This window comes from Chelonoidis abingdonii, chromosome 3, assembly GCF_003597395.2.
Source record: "Chelonoidis abingdonii isolate Lonesome George chromosome 3, CheloAbing_2.0, whole genome shotgun sequence".
Lineage (NCBI taxonomy): Eukaryota > Metazoa > Chordata > Testudines > Testudinidae > Chelonoidis > Chelonoidis abingdonii.
The window spans coordinates 182,855,511-182,869,935 of record NC_133771.1 but is presented as its reverse complement, the minus strand read 5'-3'; the positions used below and the strand labels follow the sequence as shown (position 1 = coordinate 182,869,935).

Here is a 14,425-nt window from a genome sequence, read left to right as displayed (position 1 = left end):
AGTTTGTCACTCTATTCCAACTTTTGTTGCATGAAAGATGAGACTGTTTGAGGGAAATTTTTCTTCTCTTTGCTATTTTGTGTCTTTTGCATCGATTGCAGGTGCTATTTCTTTTGGAACCGCTATCAGTGACACTCCATGAACAATTCTCTGCTTCCGTTCATTTAGAACATGAATGCAGATTTGGGTCTGATCCTGTGAAGTATCCTCCCACACAGACCTTTATATCGAGGTAGTCCAGAGTCTTGTTATGGATCCTTTTGCAGGATCATGTGAAGATGGATCCTTCAGTCTTTGGTCTTGCGCTGCTTTTGCAAACTATTTAGTGTATTGATATTTGTGTTATCTGGCCCAGATTTCCATGAGCAGTTTGTATCCTTGCTGTTAATTTGTATCTGCACTAGTTATTGTTTATTTTTAACTAATATATTTTGAAAACTTTGCTTCTCAGACATATTGCAGGACTGAATGCTAATAGGGCTAAAAATATAATTGAATGGCGAGAAAAGAATGGACCATTTATAAGTCGGGAACAGCTCAAGGAAGTTAAAGGACTGGGTCCAAAATCCTTTCAACAGTGTGCTGGCTTCATCAGGTTTAACCAAGAATATATAAGAACCTTTTGCAGGTAATTATTAAGGTGTGAATTAAACTCAGTAACAGCCATGCATTCACAAGCCCATTCCTTCTCAAAGCAGCAACCAAGCAGAGCTGACTGAGTGTCTAATGGGTTTGTTGGCTTTAGCTAAGGCTAAGATTTTGTCATGAATATTTTTTAGTAAAAGTCATGAATAGGTCACTGGCAATAAAGAAAAATTCACAGAAGCCCATGACCTGTCCCTTTTACTAAAAATATCCATGATAAAATGGGAAGTGGCTGGGCAGCTGCGGGGTGGTTGGGAGCCCTGGGGCCACAACCACCCATGGGGACTCAGAGCTCCAGGGTTTCCTTGCTCCCTGCGGTGGTGGGGAGCTCCAGGGTCCCCCTGCCCCAGCAGCGGAGAGCTGTGGAAATCCTTCTGCTGCCACAGTGGGGAGCTGCCAGGGATCCCCCTGCCCCCCTGTGGAAGCAGGGAGCTGCTGGGGTCCCCCTGTCCTGCTGCGGCAGCCACAGACTTACCAGGAATCCCCCTGCTCTGCCCCGCCCCAGCAGCAGGGAGTTGCAGGGATCGCCCTGCTTCTGCTGCAGTGGGGAGCTGCATGGGTCCCCCTGCCCCACCGGGGAGCTTCTGGGGATCCCCCTGCCCTGCTGCGGCTGGCGAGGAGCTGTGAGGTGCCCCCATTGTCCATGGCGGCTTGGGGACCCACTGCCTCAGGCGGTGGGAGATGTACCGCCCAGCTCCTTGCTGCTGCAGAGGCAGCAGGGCCCTGCAGCTCCCAGCCGCCAGGGCTGAAGTCACAGAGGTCTTTGGAAGTCACAGATTCCGTGACAAAATCAAAGCCTTAGCTATAGCCCATTATTGTGAATTAAGATACCTGGGTTTTACTCCTTGTTCTGCCACTAACTCATTAGTGACCTTGGGCAAATCTCTTTAGTCTCTCTCTGTGCCTCTGTTTCTCCATCTGTAAGATACTGATGACTCACAGGGGTGTTTTTAATGCATAATTGTTTGTAAATTACATTCTTTGTGTGCTTTCTCATATCGATTACAATGAAGTGTGTGTGCGCTGCATGCACAATCGTCGGAGAATTTTTACCCTAGCAACACCCGATGGGTCGGCTGTGGAGGCCAGGAGCCTAATCCTGATATCAGATAAACAGATGCCTATTGATGCATGTCTTGCAAAATCAGGTGCTGCACTGAAAAACCCGAGTCAAAATTAGGCCCCGACTGCATTGCCTCTGCAACATTTCTGGTGGGCCCAGCCAACGAAAGATATCCTGTTGTGGGCCAGAAGCCAGTACATCTCTGCCACTGGGCCATCAGCATTAGAGCTTTATTTGTGCTAGTTCCCATGTTTTATATGTGTCAAGTTAACAAAAACATAGCAGTTCTCACCTAAAATATTGATCTGAAAGAAGTTTAACAGTCTAAACTTCTTTCTGGGCTTCAAGAGCTTGATTCACTCCACTGATGGAAACCAATGTATGAGAGGTGAACACTGTGATGGAGGGCCCAGAGCTGTTCCACGCTGCCACAACAGTGGGCAGCGCTGAGCAGGTCATGGTCTGAGTACAAAGATGTGAGATGAGCAACTTATATCCTACGGAGACTTCACTCTGAGGACTCATTTGATGCCCTAATCATATTTTAAAGCTGCCCTCACTTGGTGGAATTGCCAGGGAAGGGTGGCAGTGACAAAAGCACAGCTCACATGAGGGCAAGTCTCTTTTCCTTTCTTCCTCCCAGGATAGGATGTAGCTGCATCACTCAGGCAGACGGTGTATCCAGTTAGTACTCCCTTTACCAGTAGGGGCAGTCAAGCCCTAGAACTACTTGTGACTTTGCAGTTTGTTCAATATCTGAATAGTTCTTAAAAATCTGTAGAAATAATTGATTGAACTTACATCGTTGAGAATGTAGGATATAACTAGTATATTTCATAAATGCATTATAAAATGCCTAGTGACTATTCTGAAGTGGTAATAATTTTAACCATCAGTTTTGTAGTGTTCCACACATTTCAAACTTATTTCTTTTGGTCCAGGGTTTCCCTGGTTTTGTCTTAGCCCTGGTTTGAGCAAAATCATTTCAGCTAGTTGAGTGAAAAAATATTTTTACCATCTGATCTCGCTGCTCGTATAACTCATAATCATCTGACATCTAAACACTTCTGACTTGCATTGTTCTGAAGATTTCACCGAGACATAAAAATAAAGCTATAAAGGTATAAAGTTCCAAAATAGATAAATCTGCTAAACTTTTCAATTTCAGACATTTTCAGGCTCCATTAAAGATAGCTGTTAGGACACTCAAGTCCAGTCCATTTTCAAAGGTGGTAGAGTTAGTAAAGCCTGCAAGCTGCACAGGAACTTAATAGGTTAGTCAAAAATGACTCTGTTAAGGACATCTCTGTTGTAGCTTTTGTGGGTAAGGACCCTGTAGAGCTGATAAGCTCTGCATGGATGAGAGTTACAGAAATCTTTTAGCATAGGCCTAGGGTCAGGGAATTTACAAGTACTTACATGGCTCTGGATTATTTTCCCCTTTAAAAACAAAACAAAAAGTGGAGAATGAAATAGAAAAATCTCATACCAGTGCAACATTCAAGATTAAATATCAACTATTGAAAAGTCTGGAACGTTTTAACAAAACAGAACAAAATAAGTTATCCCATAGCACTAACTTAACAATATTGTATCTATCTAGTATTTTCTGTTGCTGTTTTTCTTTTAAAATGATATGAGCATTTTCACTGACCACATCACTAGTACATTTCACTGTGAAACACCATAATTGATTAATGTGGTTAACTAAATATTATCTGAAAACATCATCAGTGTATAGAAAAATTAATTTTTGTGTTTACTTGCACTTGTCTAGTTAGAAATGTATGATTAACATTATACAACTAGTGCATAAGTGCAAATTCTATATACACATTCTCCCTTTAAAAAAGGTTTGAGAAAGTGTATGCAATAGTTGGAGAAGGTTATACTTACTTTATTAAGACAGCGTTAGAGTAGGCCACATGAAAACTACAATTAAGATACATAATGTCATAGTTAAACAAGAAATAATAAAATACACAATATGACTTCATGGGTAAGATCCTCCTCCCTCCTCCATCCCTTTTACACCAGGTAGTGCGGCCAGAGCAGCATAAAGGGTTTCTAGAAGCCCAAGATCTGACTGAGAAAGAATTTCCTGGCAGAAAAACTGAGACAGACAGCTCTATGCTGTCCTCTGAGGATCCCCTTACAAGCCGTAGCATAGGGACCAGGCCCCGGGGGTGGGAGGATAGGTGATTGGTAGGGCTGCAGCATGTAGCTCTGCAGCCATTCTGGGTAGCACTTCTCCCACAGGGCTGTTTAAATTATACCTGGGGAGCTCTGACCCCTGGAGCAGCCTAGAATTGGGAGGGCACAAACATGGCTTAAGGCCACTGTAGGCTCCCCACCCCCTGGGCTGCACCCCACAATATCACCCTAGGTGTATTTCTCTGGGAGATAGACTTCTAAACAGTAATATATTACTGTAGTGTCTGGCTCTGAAGGATGACAGAAATATCCTATACACAATGTATAGTGTATGGATGCTCCCACTTCTGCAGTGTTTTCCATCTGCAGATCTAAAAGTTTTACAAATATTAATGAAGTAGTCCTCACAGCACCCTGTGAAGTAGGGAAATAGAAACTGTGTGTCACATGACTTGCCCAAAGGTACATAGTCTGTGGCAAAACTGGCAGTCAGTTGTCTCAAGCTTAGCCCCAAGACTTATTTCTAAGTCCTCTACTCTAATTTAATGGTGTGGTTTTGTTTGTTTCATTTGTTGCTATTTTCTATTGCCTGTAACCATATAATCCCTGCATTGTTCAGCAGTTAGATCCAACTAAGAGACACACTTACCATAACTTTTTAAGTGGACTTGTGAATGTGCCGCTGTGCCATTTTAATGCTTCTTAACAAAGGCTCCTATGTTCACGCTGTGAATAGTTTATATTGAGCTTTTACCCTCTCTTTCCCATGAGAAGGAGCCAGAACACAATCTTATTTTGTAATTTAAAAAAAAATGAGCAATTAAGGGCTGAGTCTTTATGGAATGAACAGATTGCAAAAGCTGATCACTGTCTGTGTGTGTGGGCACTTGGAAGGGTGTTCATATGCCAAGAACTATGTCTCTTTTTGAATTTTGACAGCAATCAGCAAACTAAGCTTGCAGCAGAAGGTCATGCACTTATGGCTAAAGCAGATGTTCAAGTCACAAGCGAAAAAGGGGGCAAAAAGAAGAGCAAACCAGCAGCAAACGTTGCAGTACGGCCAAATCCTTTGGACCAAACTTGTATCCACCCAGAGTCATATGACATTGCAAAGAGGTAAGCAATTGCAGAGTTTCTGAGCAGTTTATGCAATTAGTCTATTAAACAGTGAGCATTGATTTTTCTTACATAATGGAGAAATTTGTTAAACTTTTGGGGACCCAGAATACATATGCGTTAACGTACGTGTGCACTAATCTCACCCTTCCCCAAAAGAGAGACGTTCCCATGTGAACGAAGGACTGGAATCCGTTTTGTGTTTCCATTTATATGTTTTCTCAGTTTTTCAAAAAAGGGCGATTTTCAGACAAATATTGTGTGTTTTTGTAATTTTATTTAGGTGAAGAAAACATGTTCCAAAGTTTACCTAGAACACACAGACTGCACTGGTGAATTAGGGTGCCATTATGCTGTATCTTTGGACATTCCAACTATTAAAATACAAGCAAATTTTCTTCCCACTAGCCCTCTCACTTTTTCTTCCAAGTGTGACTCTCATCACCTTGCCAGCAATACTGAGCCCCTTTCCGTCCATTTGCCAGCTCCGTTATGCCATACCCCATAACATCCAGGTTCTCTGCTTGATCAAGTGCAGGAGCAAACTGCTGATTGTTCTTTAAATCTGAAAAATTGTGGCTCTGTCCCAGCCCCATCTTGTATATTATGGGAATAAATAAAAAAGGCACTGTTTGCATTTTCTGTAACCTAATGTTTTGTGCAGTATTATTTCCCTTCCATTTTTCTCCATCCATTTAAATTCTCCTGCAATGCCACCAAGTGATGATAGTTGTAGGTGTAAAATTCTTTTCAGCAAAGCTATGGGAGTTAAACTGGGTGTTACATCAGCGGGATTGGATCACTTTATACCCAGCAAACGCACTTCAGTGTCTCTGATTGTGCCCAGCCTTGCTTGGCAATCTGTTTATCACAGTGGAACCTGCAGCACCTTACTATTCATGAGAGCAAAGAGAGGCCATCAGCAAAGTGTTTCATGCATCTGTGATTTGTTAGTAATAAATCTGGTTTCAGAGACGTTTACACTGTAATCAGAAGCCCTCATTTCAGGTAAGTGTAACTTGTGCTTAGCAAAATAAACAAACAGAAAAAGTATCTAGTTAATATTGAATTTATTATTGATTCTGGTCTCCATACAGTCTTTGCCTGAAGGTAACTGAACCATGGTTTTCTTTATTCCTAAAAGTAATACCATTTAAATGCAGTTCAAATTATGCTAAGGTACTAAAGAATCACCAACTGCAAATTAATACAGTGTGTTAATGTGTTGGCTAGTCTAAGCATAAGAGAGATTGCCTTCTAAATAAAACAGACTTTCTTTGTTCAGTAAAGATTGTCCATTAAAATAAATGTGTATATGTTTGTGTATGTGTATCTGCACGTTTATGAATGTGTCGGTATCATTAGCCTTTAAAATTAAATTCAGATCTTACCAGGTGCTAAGATGTCTGTATTAAATTCCAAATACTTGGAAGTTCTAGCATGGGACCCTTTGCTGAGAGAGGAAAATGTTTTTTCTTGTAGGTTACAAAAAACAGTAATTCAGAGACCATGTGTGCCTCCCTTGTTCGAGGGCAAAGCAGCTGGTAAATGCTTACTTAAGATGTGATCTTCTCTATCATCACCCTAAGGTTGAAATTAGACTCTTCTTTCCTCATGAGAAAACATTATCTCCTCCTATAAACTAAGTAGTGCCTATTTATTTTTGAAACTGAACAGGTACTTTTTGTAAACTAGACTGGAATTAATTTAAGTGGCAGTTAGACGTTTTGGGGTTCTTGTGAACTCTTTGGTAGCACTGTGTCCAGAGGAACAAGAAGTTTGTGTTTTCTATGTTTTTAAGTAGGATGGTTAAATTAAAAAAATAAAAGCATTTAAAGTTAGATAATTTTAGACAGACTGTATAAGACCATATTCTATATTTAAAGTAATGTTGTAATATCTAATAAGTACTTGGCACTTCTATAATTTCTTACTAGAAGGTCACAGTCAACGCACATTTTGTTGCTTCTGTAGGCCAAGTGCATTGCAGACACTAGGGGTTCCTTGGATTACTTCATTCCCCTTCTGTTCATGCCCTTCCCATCCTGTTCTATTTCAGGGACTCCTTGCAACTCCCACCCCATCCTCTCCCTCCTGCCATGGGCACCGTCTATGTCCCCTTCCCCAGTACTAGGGTCCCCCATTCTCCCTCTATGCCAGGGGCTCTGTGTCCCCCATTTCCCCTTGCTCCCATACTGCAGTCCCCATTCTTCCTTCTCTAAGGGTTCTATGTGTGTCCTCCATTCTCCCTTTCAGTTTTTCTGATTTTTTTCACCAAAATCAATAGGATTCTGGCCATTGATGCATAGAATATTCCCTGAAATTTTTGAATTAATCAGCTGTAATGTCCAAAAATTATTATGTTACAGAGAAACACTGAGAAATGTCCCTGAGTTGAGTGTTAGACCCCATTTCACTTGGCAAACCAGAACATCTCAAAGCATGAAAGAGACATTGTTAGATTTAAACATAAGAATTGTCAAAAGTAATACTGCACATTTAAAAATGAAATAATTTTAAACTCTAATTACCTGTCTGCATTCATGCAGTTTGTTTTGGTTTTACATTTCATTCAGCTTGAAAACTGAACAGAGGCTACTTAGTTTCACTTTTTCCTATAGTCAATTTCACTTTCTGGTTTTTGTGTTAATACTATAATTAAGACCCACATCACCTGTTTAAATTTGAGAGGAATATAGAAGGAACACTTCAGGAAACAGAAGTACAGCCATTTTTTGTGTGGAATACAACAGTTATATAATAGTATGCAGCGCCAGCATAGACCAAAGAAAGATAGAAAGTAAAGAATAATAGATCTTTATTCTTATTTACATCAAGGCCCCTTTATACTATTCTTCTGTGGAAAGTGGGGTGTGGGAATTTTAGTGTAAATAAGAATCTTAATCACCATATCCAGCTGAAATTCCAGAGGTATTACCTGATTTAGAATTTGGCCAGGACCCCAGGGTTAGCACATCTTATAAAACAGGCCTGCATACGGCCTGCGGAGCCTCACTGTGCGGCCTGGGGGGGGATTCTAAATCCTGTGCACATGGCGCTCTGCGAGCAGCCCAGAGCCCTTAGAATCCCGGCCGTGGCCAGAAATCAAAAGGCTCTGCGCTGCCCGCAGCCGAGGGGAGCCCAGAGCCCTTTAAATCCCAACCACGGCCGGGAGTCAAAAGGCTCTGGGCTGCCCGCAGAGATTCCCAGCCGCGTCTGGGATTTAAAGGGCTCAGGGCTCCCCGCGGCTGTGGGCAGCCCAGAGCCCTTTGAATCCTGGCCCACAGCCATTGATTGCCCCCTCCCCGGACCCCTGCCGCAACTGCCCCCCAGGACCGCCACCCCCTAACACCGCTGGTCCTTGTCCCCTGATACCCCTCTCCCGGGACCCGTGCCCCTAACGGCCCCCAGGACCCCACCCCCTATCTAAATGCCGCTGCTCCTTGTCTCCCAATTGCCCCCTCCCGAGACCCCTGCCCTTAACTGCCCCTTGGGACCCCAGCCCCTATCTAAGCCTCCCTTCTCCTTGTCCCCAACTGCCCCTCCTGAGACCCCCCCCCAACTTTCCCCAGGACCCCACCCCCTACCTGTCCCCTGATAAACCCCTGGGACTCCCATGCCTATCCAACTGCTGCCTGTCCCCTGACTGCCCCCTGAACTTCTGCCCCATCCAACCCCCCCTGCTCCCTGTTCCTTGACTGCCCCCTGGAACCCCCTACCCTCTCCAACCCCCAGTGCCCCTTATCATGCCGCTAGACCAGCGTGTCTGGCTCTGTGCGGCTCCAGACACATTGCTGTCATGCTCCCAGCGAAGCCCACGACCCCCCCCCCGCCCCCCCGCCAGCACCTGCCTTTCAGATTTGAACACCTCAAAATTCAGGGAGTGCTAAAGCTCAGTTTGGGCAGCTGTTACTTCATTCTCCTAAATCAAATATACTGATCCACTGTAACTTGCTGTAGAAAAAGTAGGATAAAATTGAGCAAGAAATGCTTATAGGACTGGAATTGCTGTTTCAACAGCCGTTGCCTTTTTGTGTTGTTTAAAAGGAAGACAGTGATATTGCATTGGCAAATTCCCCATAGAAAGAAAGAGTGGGACAAAAGAATAATAAAGGCACCTCAACTTTTCCTCATTTGGAGGACAGTCTTATAATATGCATCCAGATATCTCCAGTCACACAAGTTGAAAATTGTTCCACTTTACTGCAGCTCTGTAACCGTATGGGAACCATCCTGTCTGTGTTTTGTGCACATCCAAAATTCCTGCTGATGACCCGCCCTGGGAGCGTTACTAGTGACCCAGGGCTGGGCTGTCATAAATAGATAGGTAAGGGTTAATTTTCTTTTACCTGTAAAGGGTGAACAAAGGGGGAACCAAACACCTGACCAGAGACCAGTCAGAGACCTGGATTTTTTTAAAGTCTGGGAGGAACTGGAAACTCGGGGTCTTTTTGTTTCCTTGGCTGTGAGTAAACAAGCTTTCTTCTAACTCCATCTTTTTTCAATATATACTATTAAGTGTGAGTACAAAGGAACCAAAGTAATCGGCTGTGATGTGCTTTGATTTGTATTTACATGGGTTGATTTGCTGACTGGTTTAATTGGGCTATCTTTTAAATCAGCTGTTTATTCCTGTTTTCTTATAAGCCATATTCCTGTATTGAGGTTCTTAATGCAGTATTATTGTTCTGTATTTCCTTTCTTTTTATATAAAGTTTCTTTTTAATTGTGGGAGTTCTGTTTCCTAGTGAGGCGAGGGGAGAGGAATTTCTGTGCCAGCTAGGGGGGGAGGGAAAAGCCAAGCGTGTCTTACTTTCCTATTGTCCCAGGGCGGGAAAAGGCTACGCGGACAAAGGGAGGGTGAATCTCTTGTGTGAGCTGACTAGGTTTGAATGCATAGCCTCGGGAAGCTAGATTGCCTCTCTGGTTGTATCAAAGGGAATAGGACAGCATCGCATCGGCTAACAGGAAAGGGGGGGAAGCTGGGGATGAGATAGAGAGACCCAGGGCTCTGGGTCTTGAGGGGTCCCCCAAGGAAGGTTGGGGAACCCGAGGGGGCCGAACCCTGGAAAATTCGGCTGGTGGCAGCAAGATAAGACCCAAGCTGGATATAAGCTTGGGAGTTCACAGTAAGCACCAGATTTTGTACGCTAAAGTCCAGATTTGGGACAGACGTTTACCACAGAGGCAGCAGGAGGTGTGTGTGGGGGGACATTGATTGGGATGAGCCCGGGCTGGGGCAGCAGCAGGGTGGGGGGAGGGCACTGGTGGGGTGGAAAGGGGAGGCCCAGCGCTGGGGCAGCAGGGGTGTGGGTCGGTGGGGGAGAGCCCAGGACTGGGGCAGCAGGGGAGTACAGGGGGAGCCCAGGGCAGGGACTGGAAGGGGGCAGCCAAATTTTTTGGCTTGGGGCAGCAAAAAACCTAAGCCGCGCCCTGCCAGGTTCCCCCGGCCGCTGGAGCCCGGGCGCTTTTAATTGACCCTGAGGGCTCCCAGCCACCTCATCAGCTGGGAGCCCCCGGTTGATTTAAAATAAAGTATCACCTCCTCACCCCCAACCTTCCGTTTTGGCCCACAGCTGTTTTGGTGGGGCGGCGCTGGGGAAGGAGGGTTTGTTTCCGCAGGGCTGGTTGGCCCTGAGGCGGGGTGTTTCTGCGGGGCCGGGAGGTTTCGGCCCTCAGCTGTTTTCTTTGGAGTAATGTGGCCCTCGCCGCTTTACGAGTTGTGCGGGCCTGTTATAAAAAGTGTCATGGAGTCTTTAATTGACAGAAGTGGTAAAGACCTTAGTTCGATACCTGATCCATGGGCTAGTGCTTGCTAACAGCATATGAGGTACTGTCTTTGCAGTTATTCAGAGGAAAGACTGCCACCTACTGAATCACCAGCTCCACTTCATGCACCACCTGAAAGTTCCTTGGAGCTTTTTCATCTATGTACTGACCCCGTTTAGCTTTTTTAATTCTGAAGTGACCACAGCAACGTGGTACGGCTGCCAGCCATGCTATGTTTCATATAATTTAGTCTCTAATACAGTGATTAAAAGACATTTTCTGGCTGAATAATTCTGCCCATTGTGCTTCTGACTGAGCATTTTGGCTTCTCAATGTAAATATTTCTGCTGAAATATTTAGACCAATATTAAAGTTGTAAATATTGTGTCATCTGGTATGCTTACACAGAAGCACACCACTTGATTCTGTTGCTTAGGTGTGGAGAAATGGAGAATCTAACTAAAGTGAGGAGCAAGAACGATAATGAACTAATGAAGTAGGTAACTTAAAGTAAGTGAACAATGAAACCATTCCTAGGATTACTTCCAGTCAGGGAAGGCATTGCATTAGTCTTGACTTTGCTGACTAGTGCATGGTTGTTACATTAGACATTTATTTATTTTAGTTTCAGTCAATGATAGAAAAGCTCCTGGGTAAGCTAGATGTGAACATGTACTCACCCGTAACATGAAGGTAAAAACGCAATAATAACAATATCTGTAAATTATTTTAATAAGCTTTTAATATCAATTCCCTTTTATTTGAGTTTATCCTATAGGTTGGCAGTGCCTTTTGCTAATATGATGTATCTGGATGCAATAGGCATTTCCCAAAGGTTTCATTCAGATGAGCAATATTATTGACTGCAGATAGCTCACTTGAGAGAAAAGTTATAGTTCTGCAGAAAATTGACAAAGGACAGGAAATATAATATTAAAATTGACACTCATTAGGACGTTAGGACAGAGTGTAAACTGTATTTCCTTTCTTCTGGCAATTTACATCACAACTTTAATACAGTTTAAATATTATTGTTTATATTTTTTTCTTTATCTGTATTTTGAAGGATTAAAAAAAAACAGCACTTAAAAATAGCTTATAACCTATGTAATTAAGCAGAATTCATGAAACAGCTGTTCTAGACTCATTCTGGTTTGTTGGATAAATATGGTTTAAGGATAAAATTCTACTAATACTTTAAACTTCAACATTGGTTAAGTTTATGGGGCCTGATCCAATGCCCTTTGATGTCAATGGAAATAGTCTCACTGACTGAAAAAGCTCTGGATCACATGGAGGGCATAATTCTTCGTTGCTGGATCTATGTTCATGAAAAAGCAACTGAAAGATAATGGACTAAATTCTGCTTGCATTACTGATACAAGTAGCCCTGTTGAAGTTAGTCAGAGTCATTGCCTGGAAACTAATTTTGTTTTTAAAGATGTTGATCGTTTCAAAAAACTTTGGAACTCTGCTTTATATCAAAAACATTTTCGTGGTTTATTTTTGTGTGATAAATTCCTAATGTGCACTGGAGCCATTGAGAACATTGGATGAGGATTAAAATGAGTGGTTTAATTTGTCTATAAATCTGAAATTCATTTCACCGCAACTGTATTTTTCCCCAGTAGAAGTGAGTAAGGTTTTTTTTTCCATATGCAGCTAGAGGTCAATCTTCTTGTTCAGTAGAACAACCTGCAAGAGTAACAGGGGTGCTTCTGGGAATTCTGCCATGAAGTAAACAAAACAGCAGTGTCACAAGACTTCTCACATTCTGTAGGATAAACATACTTACTCTGAGTATTGCATTATAAAATGGAATCCAACAGTTCTTTTCACTGTACTGGCAAATGGTGGGACACGGTGCCAATTAACTGAATTTCTACCTCCTTCCTGTAGTCACCCAGTTTGGGAAAACTGGGTGTCATCCCCCTGATGGAATCGGAACTATGCAAACCAGGGAGGTAATTGAAAGGGCACAGAAGCAAATGTTCAGTGGCAGAAAGTAGAGATTGGGAAATCCACCCTTCTTCTGCTGCCTCCCTCCCTGGAAAGCAAAATTTTCTGTTACTATCTCCCCGGGCATCATCCCCCGCCCTTAGTGCGGGCTCCTTAGGGGGTGAAATTCAGTTACATAAAAGCTGGGATACTGTCCATCTACTCTGTAACAGGCATTGGCTGTTGAGTGTACTCTTGTAACAGTCATCCCTAGCCCTTGCCTCAGCAAATGTAAAAGATGTAAAAGACCTAAACAGAAATAATCACATCTTAAAATAACACCCAGATGAGGCCCAATTCAGCAAAACATTTAACTTCAGACACTTCATTTCAATGCGACTTAAGTATGTGCTTAATATTAAGCATATGATTAAGTTTATTGTTGAATCCAAACCTGAGTGTTGATAACAAAGATACACAAAATATGGTTGAAGCATAAATCTTTAGTTTAAGCAATCTTTAAATACATTTAAAAGAGCTCTCTCTCAGTATGTAGCCAACCACATTAAGTAACTTCAGCTTATATTAGACACAAGTCTTACAATTGTATAATTTGCAAAAGAACATTCCCACTTGCATAATGCTAAACCACATCTTTAAAACCCTTTTATAAACAAAGACACAAGATTCCCAAATTGTCAGTCTTGCTGAAATATAACCTGCATGCCAGATGTTGCAGTTTGTGTACATCATATGCATATGCTTGTTGCCATCCTTTAAAAATGAGTAGGGTTAAGATTCTGTAATAGCAATTTTTAGTAAAAATCAAGGACAGGTTGTGGACAATAAACAGTGCCCTGTCCCTGACTTTTACTAAAGATACCAAGGGGGGTACAAACAGAGCACTGCCGGAGCTAGCAGCTGCTCCAGCCCCGCTGCTGCTCTAGCGGTCCTAGGGCTGGCCACCGGTCAGCTGTTTGACAGTCCTGGGGCTGGCTGCTGGTCAGTTGTTCGGTGCCGCATCCTCTGCTCCTCTCCTGCTACCTCCCCACTGCTCCGGCAGCCCTGGGACTGGCTGCCAATAAGCTGTTCTGGCGGCCCTGATGTTGACAGCTGCTCAGAAGTCGTCATGGAGGTCCAGAAATTCATGGAATCTGTGACTTCAGTGACTGAATCGTATCCTTATCAATGAGTATTTTCCATGGGATACATATATACTATTTTTTAAAAGCTTACATTTAGTGATTAGAAACCAACTGAGTCCAGTAGATGGATACCATGATAAGAAATGTTGCCTTTCCTTCTAAAGTCTCAGATCATAGGCATATGACTGTTACCTGGTTCTAACTTCTTTAGGACTTCCTAAATGTTTCCTTAGTTTTTCTAGTGGCTCTTTTACAATATGTCTTCAGAAACTGGATACCTGGTATATGGTGTATTAATTGTATGGAGAAGGATGTGCCACTGTAAGCTGGTGTTCATAAATAGACTTTTCAGAAACTTAAAACACGGTAGTCGCAGCTTTTCAGGAAAATATGCTGCCTAGGATGGGCTTAGGCAGAAATGCCTTTGGTTTAAGATCTAAAAGGCCATTTCTTTATCTTTTCTTTTTTTATTCAGACTATTTGAACATATTTCGATGTTTGATTAGAATGGATCACAAAGCAAGGCTTTGATAGCGTGAAACCACGAACAAAAAATGTTTTGATAATGTTTTGATTTGTATAGCGTATTAAATCA

At 42.7% G+C, this 14,425-nt stretch overlaps 1 protein-coding gene across 1 annotated transcript in view; it reads left to right on the top strand.

The window, feature by feature from the left end:
- SRBD1 (S1 RNA binding domain 1) overlaps nucleotides 1–14,425 on the top strand; it is a 281,147-nt gene that overhangs the window by 249,214 nt on the left and 17,508 nt on the right. Inside the window, exons 20-21 of the mRNA XM_075064368.1 lie at nucleotides 452–628; nucleotides 4,802–4,978. Coding sequence (XP_074920469.1) covers nucleotides 452–628; nucleotides 4,802–4,978 — 354 coding nt within the window. The remainder of the gene's footprint in view (nucleotides 1–451; nucleotides 629–4,801; nucleotides 4,979–14,425) is intronic.